Below are 22,797 nucleotides of genomic sequence, written 5' to 3' on the forward strand. Positions count from 1 at the left end.
TGACCTTTTCTAGTGATTTGAATAACATCTCAGGAGACCTGAAAGGCTTGTAACCTTTAATTGGGCAGCATCCCCTGAAGAAGCCCGACATATAGGCGAAACATGTTGGGAACTCCTTTTCACAGTCCTGTATCCATAAAACTTTATTGATATGTACTTGCCAATTGTTACCTTTTTTAAAAAAAAAAAATATTCTTTAAATAAATACATTTCGTATGTATCCTAGTTAATATTAAACCATCTCATTTTGCACCTTAAAAATCCCAATGTATCCTCTTGTATCTATCTAACCAAGGGGATGTGGTGCTAATGATAAGTTGGTGTGCCCGTGGTTATAAAGTCCTTTTCCGCTTTTGATCTATGCTATACTGACTGGGGAAGCAACTGCGGTAGCGGCTGGGCTCTGCTGCATCCTATTCTTCACCATAGGAATGCCCACAAATCGGGCTTCATGCAGGGGTGGAGCTCACAGCCAATAATACAATACATAAAGATGCGCTTTTCCTCAAAATTGTCATCAGATGAAACTTGCTGCTTATCCGTGCTGTGTTAATGATCAGTACCCTTCAATACTATTACCCGGGTTAGTGTCAGGACCAGCCATGACTGCTTAGTTCTTGTGTTTGTAACCAGATCAAAGTTCTTTGCACGAGATTCGGTCCAGTTTTAACTGTGCGTATCTGTGCGATTTTTATGTTCATCTCACTTCTCGGTCTCCGAGTCGTGCTACAAAACGTTCAAGAGATGTTTTGGCTCTCTCGCCGCTAGTCGAAGTTCTCCAGGTCGGTACGGTAAAGCATCATCTTTGAAGACCTCAGGGAGTATATCCTGCCCTTCTCGGGTTTCCAGAACAACCCCTGACCTCTCTTCTTGTCTGATTTTGCTCTAGACCTCGGTTTTGTGTATTTTCCATTCAGGTTGGTTCCGCCGCAGGTAGCTTTCCACCACCCCCCTGCAAAAAGTCAAAGTTACTATGAATGCTTTGTGCTAAAAATATAAAGGTTATAAAAGGTATAATATTCATTCGGCATGATGGAAAGGAATGGAAAGGTGTAAACTGGCAAGTCTACAATGTTTTTTTCAGGACATTTATTTGGTACAAGTTGAACCTTGGATTACGAGCATAAACCGTTCCAGGAGAATGCAAAAGTTGACCTGGCCCCTGAGCTGTTCTCACCCTGTGCTCCTCTCCATTCAGGAAATGGTTCACAGCTTGTCCCCAGCCAATGAGAACGGAGGGGTGTGGACCATGGAAGGCAAAGTGGAAGCCCAGTACTGGAGCGTGGCTGTGGGGCCCTTGGGCAGATCGGAGCTGGACTTTGTGGAGGATATGATAATATGACAGGGAGGCTGCAGGGGGCCCCTGGAGCTAGGGGCGGGGTTGCGATTGTGACCCCTGCAACCCCTTATGCTACGCCCATGCATGGACCTGTCATTTGGCCACTCCGCTCTGCTCAGCAGGTGATCAGCAAATGGATCCCCCGCTGAAAAATAATTGGTCTGGCCCATGTGAAAGGGGCCTTAGGCTAAGGTGACCAGATTTTTTTTATGAAATCCAGGGACATATTTTTTTAGTTATGGCGGCAATCAGTGACTCTCTGTCCATTGCCACCGCTGCCCGCCTGACAGCCTGTCAAGTCTTACTCTCTGGGCCCCGGCTACTACTGGGTGGGGAGCGGAGGAAGGTTACTCCACCAGAGAAGCCAAGAAGATAAGCAGGCAGGCGGCTGCCCGGGACTTGAGCCAAGGCAGAAGAACATGTGAGCGCAGCTGAAAGGGCATGCACCCGAAACTGAAGAAATATTCCCTCCACTCTGAACCACACATGATCATCAGAAAGGGGCATAGATAATGGAAAAAAAACACACCCCCTAAGCTAGTAGGATCGGCTGAGCGGGGTGTGTAATTCTGATATTTTTTTTTTTAATTCTGCACTGACTGTCTGTGAAATTGCCCCAGCCAATGTTCAAATCCAATCCGGGGACAAAACCGGGGACAGACTTGGCCTGGGGACAGTGTCCTCAATCCGGGGACTGTCCCCTGAAACCGGGGATGTCTGGTCACCCTACCTTAGGCTTCTTGCCACCTTCCCATGACCTAACCTGGAAGGTGTATACTTGTCTAGCTCCAAATTTTTTGGATAGTCAGGAAGAGTTACAGATCGTGTTATTAGGACAGAACATGTAGTCTTCCCACCAAGAATGCAAAAAGTAGTCGAAACTTGACTGAGGTTCTAAAACTTCCACACTCTTTACATCACAAAAAATAAATAAAATATCTACTTTTCAGATAAGCCTTTTTGTGTTTTGAACAAGGCTCCTATAAAGGATGTTTGGTCTTTGTACATACCTGCTGGTCTAGCAGGGCTTTGCCGGTTTTGGGACATTGCGTTGGTCTAAGACAGGGGTCTCAAACTGGCGGTCCTCCAACTGTTGCGAAAATACAAGCCCCATGAGGCATTGCAAAGCTGACAGTTACAATCATGACTCCCACAGGCAGAGGCATGATGGGACTTGTAGTTTTGCAACAGCTGGAGGGCTCCCAGTTTGAGACCCCTGGTCTAAGAGTATATATTCTTTAACATAACTGAAATCGATACCTCACCTGAAGATGTTTCGGAGGGACATTTGAGGTGCTGCGAGTGGTGATCGCTAGTGGAGAATGGGAGCGGTGTGTATTCAGGTAGAGCGCTGGGGATATTTCCGAGAACCTGTGAGACTTGTAGCGTGTAACTTGTATCTTGGTTCCCAAGGGTGAACAAGTACTCCACAAATCGAGTGTTATACTTCCAGTCCTGGAGCTCGATGTGAAGAATATAATCCGCTTGCTGAGCCAAAGAGTAAATATTCCTCAATCCCAGCCAAAATTCACCTAGAAAACCAAAGAGGAATATAAGAGCACCTGTCAGTCACAAAGCTCATGGCTGGATAATCTTGCAGAGAATAAATCGTTGCAAAAAAACAGAGACTGAAGACATGGAATGGGAGATGGGCATTGACTGTGGGCATGCTACAGGAGATGGTCAGAGACGATGGACATGCTTACAGGCCATGGTCGGAGCCTACGGATATTCTATGGGCGATGGTCGGAGCCTACCGACATGCTACAGGAGATGGTCAGACACTATGGACCTGCTACAGGATATGTTCTATGGGTGGTGGTCAGAGACTATGGGCTTGCTACAGGAGATAGTCAGACACTGTAGGCATGCTACAGGAGATGGTCAGAGACTATGGACACTCTACAGGAGATTGTCGGAGACTATGGACATGCTACAGGCCATGGTCAGAGCCTACACACATGCTGCAGGAGATGGTCAGAATTTATGAATATGCTATAGGAAATGGTCGGACACTATGGACATGCTACAGGAGTTCTAAGGGCGATGGTCAGAGCCTTCAGAAATGCTTCAGGTGATTGTCAGAGACTATGGACATTCTACAGGAGATGGTCAGAGACTATGGACATGCTACGGGCCATGGTCCGAGCCTACGGATTTTCTATGGGTGATGGTCAGAGCCTTCAGAAATGCTTCAGGTGATGGTCAGAGACTATGGACATTCTACAGGAGATGGTCAGAGACTGTGGACATGCTACGGGCCATGGTCAGAGCCTACGGATATTCTATGGGTGATGGTCAGAGCCTACAGACATGCTGCAGGAGATGGTCAGAAATTATGGATATGCTATAGGAAATGGTCAGACACTATGGACATGCTACAGGTTATGTTCTATGGGCGATGGTCAGAGTCTACGGAAATGCTTCAGGTAATGGTCAGAGACTGAGGACATGATACAAGAGATGGTCAGAGACTATGGACTTGCTACAGGAGATGGTCAGGGACTATGGACATGCTACAGGAGATGGTCAGGGACTATGGACATGCTACAGGAGATGGTCAGAGACTATGGACATGCTACAGGAGATGGTCAGGGACTATGGACATGCTACAGGAGATGGTCAGACTATGGACATGCTACAGGAGATGGTCAGGGACTATGGACTTGCTACAGGAGATAGTCAGAGACTATGGACATGCTACAGGAGATGGCCAGAGACTATGGACATGCTACAGGAGATGGTCAGAGACTATGGACATGCTACAGGAGATGGTCAGACTATGGACATGCTACAGGAGTTGAGACTGGGAACATGCTTCAGGAGACAAATGACATGACTGCTAGAGATCACTGACTTTACAGCCCATTTACAAATAGGTGCTTTCACATTTGTACGCCCTACAGCTCCCTAAACATCACATAAAAAGTTAGGAAGATATTGTAAAAGTAAGAAACTAAACCATTTACCTTCAAGAAGTCCCTCTAAAGAATATTATTCTTTATTCGCTTGGGTAGGCACCAAAACCCAGACTGCTATCTTTGTACAATATGGGGCGAAGAGGGACAGGTTTGGCACCAGGAACCCAAATTAAAAAAAAAGTAATATTGCAGCCTACCAGTCCTTAGATGTGGCAGCTTTGCTAGTTTTAATTTTTCAGGCTAAGGACGTTTTCAGCAAGTAACGGGAAATACCTGTTGAACTTGCCAGAAAAGCAAAAAATTTCCTTGTCGCCTCCTTTGAGCTGAAATATCAGACAATGTTATTTTTCTTCATCGTCTACCACGTCTAAGGACTGGTAAGATGCAATATATTACATTTTTATTTTGGGAGTTGGGTACACTATATATACGTCCACAGAATGGCACGTACGGGCAGATGGGTGTACCCGTACGTCCCTGCCTTTCCGCGGGTCGGTGGTCCTTTTGGGACCCCCCGTTACATGCGGCGGTCGGTAGCTCTGGGAGCGATCCGGGATGAGGGGGCGGCTATTCGTTTCTAGCCACCCCCTCGCGATCGCTCCCTGGAGCTGGACGACGGGGAGAGCCGTATGTAAACACGGCTTCCCCGTGCTTCACTGTGGCGGCTGCATCGAATGTGTCATCCCTTTTATAGGGAGACACAATCGATGACGTCAGACCTACAGCCACACCCCCCTACAGTTGTAAACACACACTAGGTGAACCCTAACTCCTTCAGCGCCACCTGTGGATAACTCCCAAACTGCAACTGTCATTTTCACATTGCATTTTTTGCTGTGAAAATGACAATGGTCCCAAAAATGTGTCAAAATTGTGCGAAGTGTCCGCCATAATGTCGCAGTCACGAAAAAAATCGCTGATCGCCGCCATTAGTAGTAAAAAAATAATAATTAATAAAAATGCAATAAAACTATCCCCTATTTTGTAAACGCTATAAATTTTGCGCAAACCAACCGATAAACGCTTATTGCGATTTTTTTTTTTTTTTTTACCAAAAATATGTAGAAGAATACGTATCGGCCTAAACTGAGGAAAAATGTTTTTTTATATATATTTTTGGGGGATATTTATTATAGCAAAAAGTAAAAAAGATTGCATTTTTTTCAAAATTGTCGCTCTATTTTTGTTTATAGCGCAAAAAATAAAAACCGCAGAGGTGATCAAATGCCACCAAAAGAAAGCTATATTTGTGGGGAAAAAAGGACGCCGATTTTGTTTGGGAGCCACGTCGCACGACCGCGCAATTGTCTGTTAAAACGACGCAGTGCCGAATCGCAAAACCTGGCCTGGGCTTTTAGCTGCATTTTGGTCCAGGGCTTAAGTGGTTAAATCAGGAAATGTAGTGTTTTCAGAGACGCTTGCATGCAGAATGGTCCTTTTTATCGGGTGCAGCGAGTGCGGTGTGATGAGTTTTGACCCAGTAAGTCCCTCCGGTGAAAAATGTCATTGACTGCCGGCCTGTTTGTATGAGTTGGTTTTGGAGTTTAGACCTGTGATTAACTAACTAGGGCAAACAAAGGCGTTTCCGTCTGACCCAGCAATCTCCTTTCTGATTGGCTAACTGAGATTGCGCGATGGCTTTTTCAAATCGTGTTTAACCTTTTAGATAGATGGAAAGGATACACTGATTGCATGATGCAATAACGGGTGGTGGGGTGAGGTGTGCCTCGTGCAATAGTAGAGATTTTACAAATTTATTTTATCGATCGACATGAGATGAACTTCAGGCAGATATAAAACTCCTATCTGTATAAATTCAATGCAGCTGATAGAAGTACCTGAATGTGTCTTTATATCAGCTTCCAATGAGGCTCTAATTCTTCAGGTTTAGGGTGAATCCTGGACCAAGCTGCACAGGCTGCAGATGTTCAGGATTTGGATATACCTTCTGGCAGTCGTATCTGTGCGCCGTGCCCACAAAACTAAGATACGCCAGAAAATAGGCTTCATCCAACCGACGTAACTTGCCTACGCCGGTGTAGAGTGGGCGCATATTTACGATGGACGTATTTGGCACTCCCATTGATTTTCGATTCACATATGCAAATGAGGGAGATACGCCGATTCACGAACGTACGTCCGTCCGACGCAGTGCGCGTAAAGTCATACGTCCGGCGTAAAGTTATGCCCCATAAAGGAGGTGTAACTCAGCAGCATCCATGCAAAGGGCTGCACCAGGGAACTCAAGCCGACTTATTTTTTACGTAGTTTACGTTGGACGTGAATATGACTAGGCGTAGGTTACGTTCACGCCGTAGGCAGTGATCCGACGTATTTTAGGCAGTTGTTCCGACATGATTGTGAGCATGCGCACTGAGATGCGCCCACGGGACTGCGCATGCGCAGTTGACGATACGTATCTGTCTGGCGTTCGGCCCATCATTTGCATGGGGTCACGCCTCATTAGCATGGCTCACGCCCACTTCCACTTACGCCGACCTACGCCTTGGAAACCCAGCGCAGATTTGGAAGCACAGGCTTTTTGAATTCAGTGCTTGCCTCTCTGCGCTGCGTCGGACAAGTTTTTAACAACATTGGCCCGGATTCACAGACACTGGCGCATTTTTATGCCGCCGTAGCGTATCTCCATTACGCTACGGCGGCATAAATATGCGCCAGTGTCTGTGAATCCGGGCCAATGTTGTTAAAAACTTGGCAGACTGCCAGATTGAGCAGAGAAGTCTCTACACTTGTTACATGAAAGAATCTGGAAACTCTGCAATAGAGATCGTGAGGGGAGTTGAATTGAGATCGCGATTTTTTTTTTTTTTTTTTTACGATTAATTGTGCCGCTCTACACCACGGGCCAGATAAGACAATTTGGCAGATAAGTCAATTCACGTATTTATTTTAATTGTCTTTTTAGCTACCCATTTTTTATGTTTTTTTTTTTTTTAAAGTATATTGGACTTTCTAATAAGGCCAGCATCGTCTGCATGATCAGTGCAGCACTTGTTCGACTGCCTAAAAGTTCACCTTTTACTAAAAATAATAAATGCAAATTTTTTACAGGTTTAAAAAAAAAATGTGCACTTATTAATTTTCTTTCAACAGGAGCCTGCAAAGTATTGCACCCACGGTCAGCAAATTCCAGGTGCAATTTAAGGCTCCTGCACAGACTCCCTCAGCATTTACCTCTGTACGGGCTGTCAGCTTGCAAGCTGAAGGGAGTGTGAATGGACTATGTGCTGAAAGGAGTGAAGGGAGTGTGAATAGACTATGGGCATGGCAATTAGTATGCCCATTCAAACTACAAGTGAGTCTGCCGCGGTGGTAGATGGGACTTGCAGTTTTCTCATTCACAGATTTCTGTAAATAATGGGGTAGATTCAGGTACCGCTGCGCACTTCTTACGGAGGCGCAGCGTACCGTTTTTACCCTGCGCCTACGCAAATTATCTGCGCTACGCTTCATTCATGAAGCAGTAGCTACGTAATTTGCGCGGGCGCTCCTTAAAACTGCCCGGCGTAAGGGCACGTAATTTAAATGATCCCGTAGGGGGCGTGGATCATTTAAATTAGGCGCGTTCCCGCACCGAAAGTAGTGCGCATGCTCCGTCGGGAAACTTTCCCGACGTGCATTGCGGCAAATGACGTCGCAAGGACGTCATTTGCTTCAAAGTGAACGTAAATGGCGTCCAGCGCCATTCACGATTCACTTACGCAAACGACGTTAAATTTTAAATTCGCGACGCCGGAACGACGGGTATACGTAGCATTGGCTGCCCCTGCTAATAGCAGGAGCAGCCTTACGCAGAATTCGACGAACGGAAACGACGTAAACTGCGTACGCAGGGCTCGCGTAGGGTTGTGAATCGGCGTTGGTATGCAATTTGCATACTATACGCTGACCGCTACGGGAACGCCATTTAGCGGCCAGCGTAAGAATGCAGCCTACGATACGATGGCATAAGAGCCTTATGCCAGTCATATCTTAGGCTGCAGTCGGCGTATCGACCTTTCTGAATCAGGAGCACTCGATACGCCGGTGCAACTAAGCAATTGCGCTGCGTAATTATGGTTAGGCCCCTTTCAGACTGGGGCGGGAGCTGCGGTGGCGGTATAACGCCGCTAAAAATAGCGGCGCTATACCGCCGGAATTGCCGCGGGTATCAGCCACTAGCGGTGCGGTATTAACCCCCGCTAGCGGCCGATAAAGAGTTAATACCGCCCGCAATGCGCCTCTTTAGAGGCGCATTGCGGGCGGTATTGCCGCGGTTTCTCATTGTTTTCAATGGGAAGGAGCGGTATACATGCCGCTCCTCTCACCGCTCCAAAGATGCTGCTGACAGGAGATTTTTTTGTCTCCCGCCAGCGCATCGCCTCAGTGTGAAAGCCCTCGGGCTTTCACATTGAGTCTGCAGTGAAGGAGTTTTTCAGGCGCGATAGCAGCGCTATTTTTAGCGCTGTACCGCCTGAAAAACTCCTCAGTGTGAAAGGGGCCTTACGCAGACGCAATTGCTTTCTGAATCTACCCCAATGTGTATGTGTGGGTGGAGCTCCGCACAGCCGCACTATTTTAAAAATGTGACAGTGGGTGCAGGGAGAGGATCCCGTGTCACATGGTTGGGGGGCAGGTCTGGAGTATGTTAAACCCTAAATCTGGGTGTAACTTGGAACATGCTGAAGAAGGTGCCAAACATTCCTGTCTCTGCGTTGAGAGGAGTAAGAGGTGCATCCTCTGCCTTGATTTATTTGGCTTTTCAGGTATGTTGCTAGAGAAAGCTGCAGATCTTGCTTGGCTCTCACTAACTGCTGTCTAGATTTGGAAATAATTTTTTTTCAGAATTGGACATTATAATTAAAACATAAAAGTACTCTACATCCCATCTAAGTATTTTGGGCTGAGGCTGAGCACCGGGAGTGGCTGACATGACTCAGCAGGGACTGTATGAAAGGGGTGTACTTGTTGGACAGTATTGGAGGGATTTGAGTCGCAATAGATTACGAAATTTAAACTCACCGGCGAGGTCACCAAAACCGCTTCGGTAATCTTCCCAAGTCTGGTTAAACTCCAAAGAGCCATCTGCTCGTCTCTGGATCACCGTCCACGCCGCATCTTAAAGAGATAAAGGATAATTTATGAGTAACCTTTGGGGGGGGGGAAGTAAAAAAGGGTGCAAACACCTAGAACATAGGTAGATACCTATGTGTCCTTTGATTACAGGACATCGCCACCCAAAACGTGTGTGTATGTATATATATATATATATATATATATATATATATATATATATATATATATATAATTAGTGTTGGTGTCAGCCTTTTTAATGGTATGGTAATTTGTGTATCTATGTTGCTAAGATATTGTTGTCATAATTCCCAGAACTGAATACTGTGGGTAGGGATAGGCTCAGGCATGTTCAGGTCCTAGTCCCAACCCACGTGAGCAATCGCGCCAAGAAGCCGTCACTGCACACCGCCAATCATGAGCAGCCTAGTCAGGGCGTGGTGTATGTGCAGATGCGGCCCGGAAAAGGCCTCACTGCCTATGATTGGCGGTGTGCAATGACGGCTTGCTGGCAGGATTGCTCAGGTGGGTTGGGAATAGGACCTGAACATGCCTGAGCCCATCCCTAAGGCCCCGTACACACGAGAGGATTTATCCGCGGATACGGTCCACCGGACCGTTTCCGCGGATAAATCCTCTCGAGGATTTGCGCGGATTTTGATCCGATGGAGTGTACTCACCATCGGATCGAAATCCGCGCCAAAATCCCATCGCGATGACGTGTCGCGCCGTCGCCGCGATGATGACGCGGCGACGTGCGCGACGCTGTCATATAAGGAATTCCACGCATGCGTCGAATCATTACGACGCATGCGGGGGATTGATTCGGACGGATTGATCCGGTGAGTCTGTACAGACCAGCGGATCAATCCGTTGGGATGGATTCAAGCGGATAGATTTTAAAGCATGTCTTAAAATTTTTATCCGCTGGAAATCCATCCCAGGGGATAAAAATCCGCGGAAACAGATCCGCTGGAGTGTACACACCAGGGGATCTATCCGCTGGAGCCGGTCCGCGGATCAATTCCAGCGGATGGATCCTCTCGTGTGTACGGGGCCTTACTGTGGGTAGTGTTATGTTCAACCATTGCATGTAGAATAAATATGATGGGGGGAGTCCAATTTCTTGTTTCTTGAGTGCCATCAGATTACATACAGCAAGAATATCCTGTTGCAGCCTCTGTAATAGGAAGTGCCGTATCCTGGGCCGGTATTGGACCAGTGTTCTGTCTATCATAGAAGCCGGGCCAGGAGGCGGGACTTTGTATTAAAGAGGCCACCCGGTAAACAGGAGATTCTCGCTTTATGTAATCTGACGGCGCTCAGATGGGCATTGATCAGGCTGCATTCATGGCAATGGGGAGGCTGCAGATGGGCATTGATTAAGCTGCATTGATGGCCAATTGTGAAGCTGCAGATGGGCATTGATTAAGCTGCTTTGATGGGCAATTGTGAGGCTACAGATGGGCATTGATTAAGCTGCATTGATGGCCAATTGTGAAGCTGCAGATGGGCATTGATTAAGCTGCATTGATGGGCAATTGTGAGGCTGCGGATGGGCATTGATGTGCAATTTTGAGGCTGCAGATGGGCATTGATTAAGCTGCGTTGATGGGCAATTGTGAAGCTGCAGATGGGCATTAATCAAGCTGCTTTGATGGGCAATTTTTAGGCTGCAGATGGGCATTGATTAAGCTGTGTTGATGGGCAATTGTGAAGCTGCAGATGGGCATTGATCAAGCTGCATTGATGGGCAATTTTGAGGCTGCAGATGGGCATTGATCAGGCTGCGTTGATGGGCAATTGTGAGGCTGTGGATGGGCATTGATCAAGCTGCAGATGGGCATTGATCAAGCTGCATTGATGGGCAATTTTGAGGCTGCAGATAGGCACTGATCAGGCTGCATTGATGGGCACCGACCCTTATTTTGCTTCAAAGTTCTTTATTTAAAATTTAAGTTTTTTTCCTGAAACTTCCCTCTTAAAATGAAGGTGTGTGTTATAGGCCTGTGCGATAAATACGGTAGATGCTCCCAGAAGAGGAGAGGGCTGTGACATGCCAGAAAGAAGAGGGCCGTTATAGGGAAATGGGTAGTCAATTTTCTTTAGCAAGTTGTGTAAATAAGAATATTATGTAACAAAAAAAAAGCACACTTTTTTTTCTGTGTTTTTACCTACAGTTTAAGTTGGTGAGATGGTTTCTTTAGGAATGCGGCTTGTTGCTCTTCTTGAGACTTACCTGGAGTCATTTCACAGTAGACTCTGAATTCTGTCCCATTGGTGGGTCTGATGGTATAGATTCCACTCATCTTCTCGCCCTGCTGGTAAACATCACTGCAGTCTCGTGGTTGATCTAAAATGTCAAACATTGGGTATAAACTCCATGCAGGTCTTACGGCTATGTATTACAATCTGATTGTACCCTCTCTGTTAGATCTATCAACAACTGTGTGACGCAAGGAACCTGCCTGATTGAATATAAATTGGTTGGTTAGATTAGGTAGATACAGTAATTTTGGTAAAGACTATATGGTCGATCCTTAGAAGGTGTTTCCATCTGTTGACTTCCTCACCTGACCCCTGTTCATTAACACCATGTATAGAAATGGAAGGAGAGCCAACACACCAAGGTAACCTCTTTATGAATGATCCCTTTTTGCTTTGTTTCTACATCGGCTCAAGGAGGCCTTTGCCCCAGTTGTGTGCCCATTGAATGACACTGAGCCAATTTCTCCCAATCATGGGACCTTATTGATAATCCATAAACTGAGCTGATCAACTCCAATGGACGCCATGCCACACCTCGTAACCACTTTAAACACTTAAAGCGGGAGTTCACCCATACATAACACATTTTCCCCTTAGATTCTTGCTCGTTTTCTCTAGGGGAATCGGCTAGTTGTTTTAAAATATGAGCCGTACTTACCGTTTACGAGATGCATCTTCTCCGCCGCTTCCGGGTATGGGCTGCGGGAATGGGCGTTCCTATTTTGATTGACAGTCTTCCGACAGGCTTCCGACGGTCGCATCCATCGCGTCACGATTTTCCAAAAGAAGCCGAACGTCAGTGCGCAGGCGCAGTATAGAGCCGCACCGACGTTTGGCTTCTTTCGGCTACTAGTGACGCGATGGATGCGACCGTCGGAAGCCTGTCGGAAGACTGTCAATCAAGAAGGAACGCCCGCTCCCGAAGACCCATACCCGGAAGCGACGGAGAAGATGCATCTCGAAAACGGTAAGTACGGATCATATTTTAATACAAATAGCCGATTCCCCTAGACAAAACGAGCAGGAAGCTAAGGGGAAAAATTGTTTTATGGGTGAACTCCCGCTTTAAGGACCCCTTCACGCCGATATACGTCGGCAGAATGTCACGGCTGGGCACAAGCACATACAGGTACGTCATGTGCTAGTACCCAGCCGTGGGTCGCAGGCGCGTGCCCGCGACCCGGTCCGAAGCTCCGGGACCCGCGGACCCGATCGCTGCTGGAGTCCTGCGATCGGTCCCCGGAGCTGAAGAACGGGGAGAGCCGTATGTAAACACAGCTTCCCCGTTCTTCACTTTGGCGGCGTCATCGATCGTGTGTTCCCTTTTATAGGAATTCACAATTGATGACGTCACACCTACACCCCCCTACAGTTGTAAAAACACATGAGGTCACACACAACCCCTTCAGCGCCCCCTTGTGGTTAACTCCCAAACTGCAACTGTCATTTTGACAGTAAACAATGCATTTTTAATGCATTTTTTTGCTGTGAAAATTACAGTGGTCCCAAAAATGTGTCAAAATTGTCTGATGTGTCCGCCATAATGTCGCAGTCACGAAAAAAATCGCTGATCGCCGCCATTAGTAGTAAAATAAAAAAAATCATAAAAATGCAATAAAACTATACCCTATATTGTAAACGCTATAAATTTTGCGCAAACCAATCGATAAACGCTTATTGCGATTTTTTTTTTTTTACCAATATGTAGAAGAATACGTATCGGCCTAAACTGAGGAAAAAAAAATTTTTTTTTATATATTTTTGGGGGATATTTATTTCAGCAAAAAGTAAAAAATATTGAATTTTTTTCAAAATTGTCGCTCTATTTTTTTTTATAGCGCAAAAAATAAAAACCGCAGAGGTGATCAAATACCACCAAAAGAAAGCTCTATTTGTGGGAAAAAAAGGACGCCAATTTTGTTTGGGAGCCACGTCGCACGAGCGCGCAATTGTCAGTTAATGCGAAGCAGTTCCGAATCACAAAAACTGGCCTGGTCCTTTAGCTGCCTTTAGGTCCGGGTCTTAAGTGGTTAAGGATACTTACCATTTGGTTTAAGTGTCTGTTCTTCTGAGTTGTTGGAATAGGACGACCCGTGGGTATCCAGGCTATGGCTGGCAGATGAATTCTTGACACCCTCATGAAAGCTGGAATTGCTGAGCTGTAGGAGATGATGAAAAGGTTTGTTTTTTATTTTTATATGAAGCTGATGTAAATTTTCATGTAGAATCCTACAAGCCTTGGACACAATTGTAGTTTCCTGTGATGATTGGAGATCAACGCTGGTCATAAACTAGTAGAATTTTGTCACACGGTTTAAGTTTTCTAGTCATTCATGAGGGCAGGCCGATAATCGCTTTCTACTGAAGTTACTAGAAAATTAGACGGATCAGGATGTCATTTTTTTTTCCGCAAACAAATTTCTAACGGTGAATGAAATTTTCGTGCCGGAAAGTCCATTTGTTCTAAAAATGCTTTTGCTTTCAATGGCACCCCAATTGCGGCATGATTTTTGTAGTGATTGTCGCCCGACAAATCGAGGCAAAATCGCGCAAACAAAATCGGGGGGCCAAAAGAATTTCTCGCGTTTTGCGGCGATCTGGAATGCCTAGGTGTGAACGGAGCCTAAAGCCCGGTACACGCGGTACGATTGTTGGCCAACCGAGCGTCGGATTTTTGTCAACAGGGCGTGTGCTAGGATCCTGTTTTGCATAGTAACGGTACACAATTGTCGTGCCACAAACATGAACGTAGTGACGTACTACAAGGATTTTGAGCTCTTGAGCGCCACCCTTTTGGCCCCTTCTGCTAATTTCGTGTTTGAGCGTTGATTCCGAGCATGCGTTTTTGTACTTTCGACTTTTGTGTGACGGATTTGTCCGCTGACCGTAGGAAAATCGGGCGTTAAACCGTCGTCCGCCGAAAAATTTGCTAGCCTGTCATCCAACATTTGTTGGCCGAAAGTTGGACAATTGTCAAAAGGAGCGTATGAACGGTAAGATTTTAGGACAACAGTCTGTCAACAGACAATCCCCTGCCAAAAATCTTACCGTGTGTACAAGGCTTTAGGGATGCACTGGTACCAGTACTTTATCTCAATCACTCAATACCAACACCTATTTTTTTTATTGTTGCATCAGTTTTTTAGGGCTCGTTTTGAGTCTTGTTCAGGTGAGCCTCGCTCATCTCCCCCCTCCTCTCTGTGGTGCCAGCATTGTCACTGTGGGTGCCCGGCTGTCATTTAGGACCTGTGACGTGCCCCAGACTTATTTAGGATAACAAAGGAGGGCTTGCACTAGAAGTATTTCTCTCGCTCTAACAATCGCGCCGATGCCTCGCGTGTGGTTTGAACACTGTTTACATTTGCTTAGCCACATTGGTTGTTATTACAAGAGAGCCGACCCTCAGCTCTAAAAAAAAAAAGGTATCGGGCCGATGCCGGGATCTGACGATCTGGTTTCCGACTAACAAGCTGGTTCCTTTAAGGACTACGCAGGCGCAATCCTTGCCGACGGAAATCTCCGAACCTCGGCCGGCATCCAGGGCAACGTGGAATTTGAGGAAAGTGGCCAGTCGGTCTCACGTAATCGCTCCGCTCGGACGGCTCGCTCCGCTCCACTCGCTCGGCCTCCTGGCTCTTTTTTTAACATCCTCCAATCCACAGGGATGTTAAAGAATGAGCCTGGATGCCGGCCGAGGTTCGGAGATTTCCGTCCGCAAGGATTGCGCCTGCGCAGTCCTTAAAGGAACCAGCTCGTTAGAAGAACCTTAACGACAAGTCACCGGCAGCTGCCGGCATAATTTTGGTACAACCACTTGAAGCCAAATGACGTACAGATACGTAATTTGGCGACAAGTGGTTAAAGCATGTTACACGCGATGCAGAGATGCGCGCATTACCACTGCGCGTTACTGTATATGGGCCCCTAATTTTGGTTCGCAGTACAACTTGTCCACTCAATTTGGAGAGGTTTAGTGAATGTTTAAATTTCCTTCAGCGACGCACGTTCTTCTCACCTTCACCTCGAGGTCCTTGATTTGCTCGTTTTGGTGATCGAGTTGCGTGTTCTGATCTTGCACCACTTTCAGCAGCCGTTGGATGTGATGATCTTGTTGCTCCACATAATTCTAAAAACAGAATGTACTTTTAGTTACATTGGTGCATTTCTTAAAGAAGTTCAATGTGTGTTCATTGTAGCGCCTTATCTTCTCTCCGAGAGGACATCTGTTCTGGGTGATCGATCACACGATCACACGGCGCTGCCCTTTTGTTAAGTGATAAGGATTTGCCCCAGTGTGAAAAAAAGCTAATTTATTTTTGTAGTTTTACTTTTCCTGCAATGCCGAGTTCACTGCAAGGTGATGCACGCTCATCTGACAACAAATCCCCGGAGCAAGTAGCTAATGCTTAATTAAAGATGATGTCAAGTTTTTTAAACTTTTTATATTTAAAGTGATTGTAAAGGCAGAAGGTTTTTTTTTAAATCTTGCTGCATTTTATACAGTAAGATAAAAGAAAACTTCTCTGTGCAGCAGCCCCCCCCCCCATACTTACCTGAGCTCCCTCTTGAGCCAGCGATGGCTGTCCAGGACTCTCCCTCCTCAATGGCTGCACCATTGGCTTCCGCTGCTTTCAATCACAGTCAATGAGCCAATGAGGAGAGAAAGGGGGGGCCGGGCCGCAGCTCCATGTCTGAATGGGCACACGGAGCTGCGGCTCAGCTCGGGTGCACCCATAGCAAGCTGCTTGCTATGGGGGGGGCACTGAACAGGAGGGAGGGACCAGGAGTGCACCGGTGGGGGACCCAAGAAGAGGAGGATCTGGGCTGCTCTGTGCGCAACCATTAGACAGAGCAGGTAAGTATTAAGTGTTTGTTATTTGTAACGAAAAAAAAAAGACACTTTAGTATCCTTTTTAAGCTGACGTTTATTACGCTTTCCCCAGTTCCTCCATTTCTCCTCATTAACATGCTAATGTTTTTTATATATATATATATATATATATATATATATAAAAAATATATATATATATATATATATATATATATATATATATGATGTGGGCAACAGGGAGAGTGGCCTCCCGTGTTAATTTTAACCACTTCCTTACTGGGCACGTGTACCCCTTCCTGACCAGGTGAAATTTTAGCTTCTGGCACTGCGTCGCTTTAACTGACAATTGCGCGGTCGTGCGACGTGGCTCCCAAACAAAATTGGCGTCCTTTTTTCCCCCACAAATAGAGCTTTCTTTTGGTGGTATTTGGTCATCTTTGCGGTTTTTATTTTTTGCGCTATAAACAAAAAAAGAGGGACAATTTTGAAAAAAAGTCAATATTTTTTACTTGTTACGATAATAAATAGCCCTTTTTTTTTTTTTAAAAAACATTTTTTTTCTCAATTTAGGCCGATACGTATTCTTCTACATATTTTTGGTGAAAAAAGTTATAGCGCTTACAAAATAGGGGACAGAATTATTATTAATTTTTATTATTAATTTTTACTTTACTAGTAACTTTTTTACTAGTAATGGCGGCGATATGCGATTTTTATTGGGACTGCAACGTTATGGCGGACACATCGGAGACTTTTGACACATTTTTGGCGCCATTCACATTTATACTGCGATCAGTGCTATAAAAATGCACCGATTACTGTATAAATGTGACTGGCAGTGAAGGGGTTAACACTAGGGGGCATGGAAGGGGTTAAATGTATTCCCTGGGTGTGTTTTAACTGTGGGGGGAGGGGGGTGACTGGGGGAGGTGACCGATGCTGTGTCCCTATGTACAAGAGACACAGATCGGTCTCCTCTCTCCCCTGACAGGACGTGGATCTCTGTGTTTACACACAGAGATCCATGTCCTTGTCCCTGTAACCGCCGATTGCGAGTGCTTGGCGGAAATCACGGCCACCAGGCACGCGCATCGGTATCTCAGGAATGCGGCGGGCACGCGCGCGCCGCCGCTCGCGTGCCCTCTAGTGGCCTGGAAGAGTGGAGGACGCATATATGCGTCCTGTCAGAGATTTAGAACCACCCCACTGCCGCACATATTAGTTCGACCGTCGGGAAGTGGTTAAAGTCAAATTTCGATTTAGTTTTAGTCGTAGTCTTTTTGACTAATGCCGCGTACACACGATCGGTCCAAACCGATCGTTTGTGGGCGCCATCGGTTATTTAACCATCGGTTAAAAAAAGCCAACTTGTTTTAAATTTAACCGATGGATTCCTAACCGATAGAAAAAAAACGATCGTTAGTAGGCACGACCATCGGTTAAAAATCCACGCATGCTCAGAATCAAGTCGACGCATGCTTGGAAGCATTGAACTTCATTTTTTTTCAGCACGTCGTTGTGTTTTACGTCACCGCGTTTTGACACGATCGGTTTTTTAACCTATGGTGTATAGGCACGACTGACCATCAGTCAGCTTCATCGGTTAACCGATGTAAACGTTCTCATCGGATGGACCGATCGTGTGTACGCGGCATAAGATGCTATTTTAATTTTAGTAGTTTTTTAGTCATCTGAATTGTTTTAGTCATATTTTAGTCGACTAAAAACTCCAGTACATTTAATTAGACCAAAATCGAATGGGTTTAGTTAAATTATAATGCCTTCTTTGAGAATTTCTCTAGAATTGCCAAACTTCTTATATACTCCTGGAGTAAAAATCGAATGATATAGCTGCCTAAAGGTCCGGGTCTTAAGTGGTTAACGGAACCTATTTAACCCTGGGATGTCTACATGTATGTGGAGGCTCCACAATAATGTCCTTCATACAATTTAGATTTTTTTATAATTCTGTCCGGTGTTCTCTAAGCATTTTATCTGGTGGAGTAAACCTCATGTAAAAAAGCCAAATAAAATTTGAGTATTTGTGTTCAATTTTGATCATTTTTGTTCATTTTTGATCATTTTGAGCTGTTGCATCTTCTGTTACCTCCAATGCAGAAGACCTCAGCGGTTGTTACCCCCATGCAATACAAATAAACGAACACCCACGCCCATAAAGATCACTTACTTTCAGCGAAGTTATGTCTTTGTGGTTTTGCCCATCCGGTTGGCCCTCGGTAATCTGATTCAGCTTCTCCTCCAAGCGGCCGATCTTGTCTTGAAGCTGGGCTTTATCTTGCACGAGATGTTCTATCTGGAAGTAGATTTTATTGGACAAGTTTTTGAGCTCGTCGTTGTTCTCCTGCAGCCTGGAGGTTTTCACCTTCAATTCCTCCTCCTTCTCCCTGATCTCATTGGTCTGTTCCGAGAGGTCGTAGAAGGACTTGTCGAAAACGTTGAGTTTCTGGAAGATCTCGTTGATCTGGTTTTTCGTCTTCTGGACAAAATCTTTCAGGCCGTGGCCGAGCTGTAGGAGGCCGTTGGCTAAGATTCGCACGTCGTCCAGCATGGCGAATCTGGGTTTGGGTTCCGCGGGTAAAGACTCGAAGTTGAATTCGTCTTTTTTCTCGATGGCCGCGGACAGAACCAGGGGAAGGAGTACGAGGAGGACCTTCATCTTGGTGCTTCTTCCAGGGGAGATGTTATCCTCTTCTGCTTCGAGTGTGCCCCTGGAGCCTTGTAATTAAGCTATATATGTCACAGAGATTACCCACAGACCGTGCCGTAGTTGATAATTAAACAAGACATTTGAACCAATGTAACCTCTGACCAATTTTTTTTTTTTTTTTTGACTCGTGGAAGTACCACCCAGGATGGAATGACACAATCCTAGAAAAAAAAAAAGCATATTGTGTCTATTGAATCATGTTTCCTGATTCTTTAAGAGTCTAAAAACAATTAACTTCAAATTTTTTTCTTGCTACAGTCCTGACACTTCATCCATTTTGTGCAGCACATTGTAAAACAAAATATTTCAGAGATATGGAAGAGCGTAGTTTTTATTTTTTTTCTACCAGTTTCAAGGACAATTACAGCAAATGTGTAGAGAATTCTTGGTATTCTTACAGTGAGGCTGATTTACTAATACTGGAGAGTGAAAAATCTGGTGCAGTTTTTGCGATTCGGCACTGCGTCGCTTTAACTGACAATTGCGCGGTCGTGCGACGTGGCTCCCAAACAAAATTGGCGTCCTTTTTTTCCCACAAATAGAGCTTTCTTTTGGTGGTATTTGATCACCTCTGCGGTTTTTATTTTTTGCGCTATAAACAAAAATAGAGCGACAATTTTGAAGAAAATTCAATATTTTTTACTTTTTGTTATAATAAATATCCCCCAAAAGGATATAAAAAATATATTTTTTTTCCTCAGTTTATGGCCGATACGTATTCTTCTACCTATTTTTGGTAAAAAAAAATCGCCATATGGCACTCTTGCTCCTTCCACTGTCCACAGCTGCTATGCAAATTTCTTACTCCCTTGTCAACTAAGTCTGCACATTGCTTACACCAAGGCATTTTCAATTCCCACTGGTATCAGTTCGGCCCCCCTAAAATCTGAAGGACCATAATCTGGCCCTTTGTTTAGAAGGTTTGGAGACCCCTGGTTTACACCATATGAATAAAAGCAGACTGTGGTAAGCACCCCTGGCAGTCTTGCATGGGTTGTTCCATCCATTGTAAATGTCACTTTTGCTGGCCAGCTTGGCCTGCTGTCAGATGTGGACAGAACTATAAATAAAGGCCTTTGAAATAAAAATGTAAAAAGTAACTTGTATACAGAAAGGTTATCATTACAGGTACCAAAATACAGTTGTTTTTTTATAGCTGGCCTTTAATTATTGCTGTTGAACAGAAAGCTTGAGAACATTGTGATTCCGAATCATGGAGGGGACCTCCCCTGACATATAAAATGTATTACAAGTAACCATCAAAAAATCTAAAAATTATAATAATGTAAAATAAAATACAAGTCAGCAGAGTGTTGTAGATGAGGATTCAATTCTCATAGATACTTACGTTTGTCTCAATGGGTTTGGCTGGTAGGGATCATTCACTCCGGTGAGATGGGTTTGGCTGGTGGGGATCCTTCACTCCGGTGAGATGGGTTTGGCTGGTGGGGATCCTTCACTCCGGTGAGATGGGTTTGGCTTGTGGGGATCATTCACTCCGGTGAGATGGGTTTGGCTGGTGGGGATCCTTCACTCCGGTGAGATGGGTTTGGCTGGTGGGGATCCTTCACTCCGGTGAGATGGGTTTGGCTGGTAGGGATCATTCACTCCGGTGAGATGGGTTTGGCTGGTGGGGATCCTTCACTCCGGTGAGATGGGTTTGGCTGGTGGGGATCCTTCACTCCGGTGAGATGGGTTTGGCTGGTGGGGATCATTCACTCCGGTGAGATGGGTTTGGCTGGTGGGGATCCTTCACTCCGGTGAGATGGGTTTGGCTGGTGGGGATCCTTCACTCCGGTGAGATGGGTTTGGCTGGTGGGGATCCTTCACTCCGGTGAGATGGGTTTGGCTGGTGGGGATCCTTCACTCCGGTGCAATGGGTTTGGCTGGTGGGGATCCTTCACTCCGGTGCGATGGGTTTGGCTGGTGGGGATCCTTCACTCCAGTGAGATGGGTTTGGCTGGTGGGGATCATTCACTCCGGTGCAATGGGTTTGGCTGGTGGGGATCCTTCACTCCGGTGCGATGGGTTTGGCTGGTGGGGATCCTTCACTCCAGTGAGATGGGTTTGGCTGGTGGGGATCATTCACTCCGGTGCAATGGGTTTGGCTGGTGGGGATCCTTCACTCCGGTGCAATGGGTTTGGCTGGTGGGGATCCTTCACTCCGGTGCGATGGGTTTGGCTGGTGGGGATCCTTCACTCCGGTGCAATGGGTTTGGCTGGTGGGGATCCTTCACTCCGGTGAGATGGGTTTGGCTGGTGGGGATCCTTCACTCCGGTGAGATGGGTTTGGCTGGTGGGGATCCTTCACTCCGGTGCGATGGGTTTGGCTGGTGGGGATCCTTCACTCCGGTGAGATGGGTTTGGCTGGTGGGGATCCTTCACTCCGGTGAGATGGGTTTGGCTGGTGGGGATCCTTCCCTCCGGTGCAATGGGTTTGGCTGGTGGGGATCCTTCACTCCGGTGAGATGGGTTTGGCTGGTGGGGATCCTTCACTCCGGTGAGATGGGTTTGGCTGGTGGGGATCCTTCACTCCGGTGCAATGGGTTTGGCTGGTGGGGATCCTTCACTCCGGTGAGATGGGTTTGGCTGGTGGGGATCCTTCACTCCGGTGAGATGGGTTTGGCTGGTGGGGATCCTTCACTCCGGTGAGATGGGTTTGGCTGGTGGGGATCCTTCACTCCGGTGAGATGGGTTTGGCTGGTGGGGATCCTTCCCTCCGGTGAGATGGGTTTGAAGTGCTCTGCAACCTTTGATGGTCGTCTTTATCTGAGTTATTGTAAAAAAAAAAAAAAGGTCCCCTTTTTACATACGTTCTCTGAAATGACTCATTCTCCGCATTGGCTAATACAGATACAGAAGCAGAACTGCTGTCGTTCTATTTTTGAGTCACTTTCTGGCTGAGCGTGCGTTTTCCCAGACGTGTTCACGCTGGAAAATACTTTTCACCCGAATTCACCTAAGACGTGACACGTGCCACACAGCCCAGTGACACCACAAGCGGTTGCTGAGATATTGATGGCATCAGCAGTATCACTCCTAACACGCACCACAGCTGCTGATATCTGCGGCTTGAGCTTCAGAGGAGCGAAGTGATAACAATTCCTAATATTGGTGCTTCGGCCATTCTTTAACCACTTAAGACCCGGACCTTTAGGCAGCTAAAGGACCCGGCCAGTTTTTGCGATTCGGCACTGCGTCGCTTTAACAGACAATTGCGCGGTCGCGCGACGTGGCTCCCAAACAAAATTGGCGTCCTTTTTTTCCCACAAATAGAGCTTTCTTTTGGTGGTATTTGATCACCTCTGCGTTTTTTTTTTTTTTGCGCTATAAACAAAAATAGAGCGACAATTTAGAAAAAATTCAATATTTTTTAGTTTTTGCTATAATAAATATCCCCCAAAAATATATAAAAAAAATTTTTTTTCCCCTCAGTTTAGGCCGATACGTATTCTTCTACATATTTTTGGTAAAAAAAAATCGCAATAAGCGTTTATCGGTTAGTTTGCGCAAAATTTATAGCGTTTACTAAATAGGGGATAGTTCTATTATTATTTTTTTTTACTACTAATGGCGGCGATGAGCGATTTTTTTCGTGACTGCAACATTATGGCGGACACTTCGGACAATTTTGACA

At 45.8% G+C, this 22,797-nt stretch overlaps 2 protein-coding genes across 13 annotated transcripts in view; one reads left to right on the top strand and one right to left on the bottom strand.

Annotated features, from left to right (window-relative positions):
* DOCK7 (dedicator of cytokinesis 7) overlaps positions 1-22,797 on the top strand; it is a 230,861-nt gene that overhangs the window by 75,037 nt on the left and 133,027 nt on the right. The window lies entirely within an intron of this gene.
* On the bottom strand, positions 188-21,906 carry ANGPTL3 (angiopoietin like 3). Of its 2 annotated transcripts, XM_040360796.1 has the most exons (8): positions 20,509-21,903; positions 18,621-19,321; positions 15,617-15,727; positions 13,646-13,760; positions 11,573-11,686; positions 9,283-9,378; positions 2,605-2,871; positions 188-952 (listed from the first exon to the last, which is right to left on the bottom strand). In XM_040360796.1, the coding sequence occupies exons 2-8, from the start codon at positions 19,107-19,109 to the stop codon at positions 765-767; spliced, it is 1,380 nt and encodes a 459-aa protein (XP_040216730.1). In that variant the 5' UTR covers positions 19,110-19,321; positions 20,509-21,903; the 3' UTR covers positions 188-764. The 2 variants fall into 2 exon arrangements, with proteins under 2 accessions (XP_040216730.1, XP_040216731.1); XM_040360797.1 differs by lacking the exon at positions 15,617-15,727 and having other exon boundaries at positions 20,509-21,906.

Source organism: Rana temporaria, chromosome 7, assembly GCF_905171775.1.
Source record: "Rana temporaria chromosome 7, aRanTem1.1, whole genome shotgun sequence".
Taxonomy (NCBI): domain Eukaryota; kingdom Metazoa; phylum Chordata; class Amphibia; order Anura; family Ranidae; genus Rana; species Rana temporaria.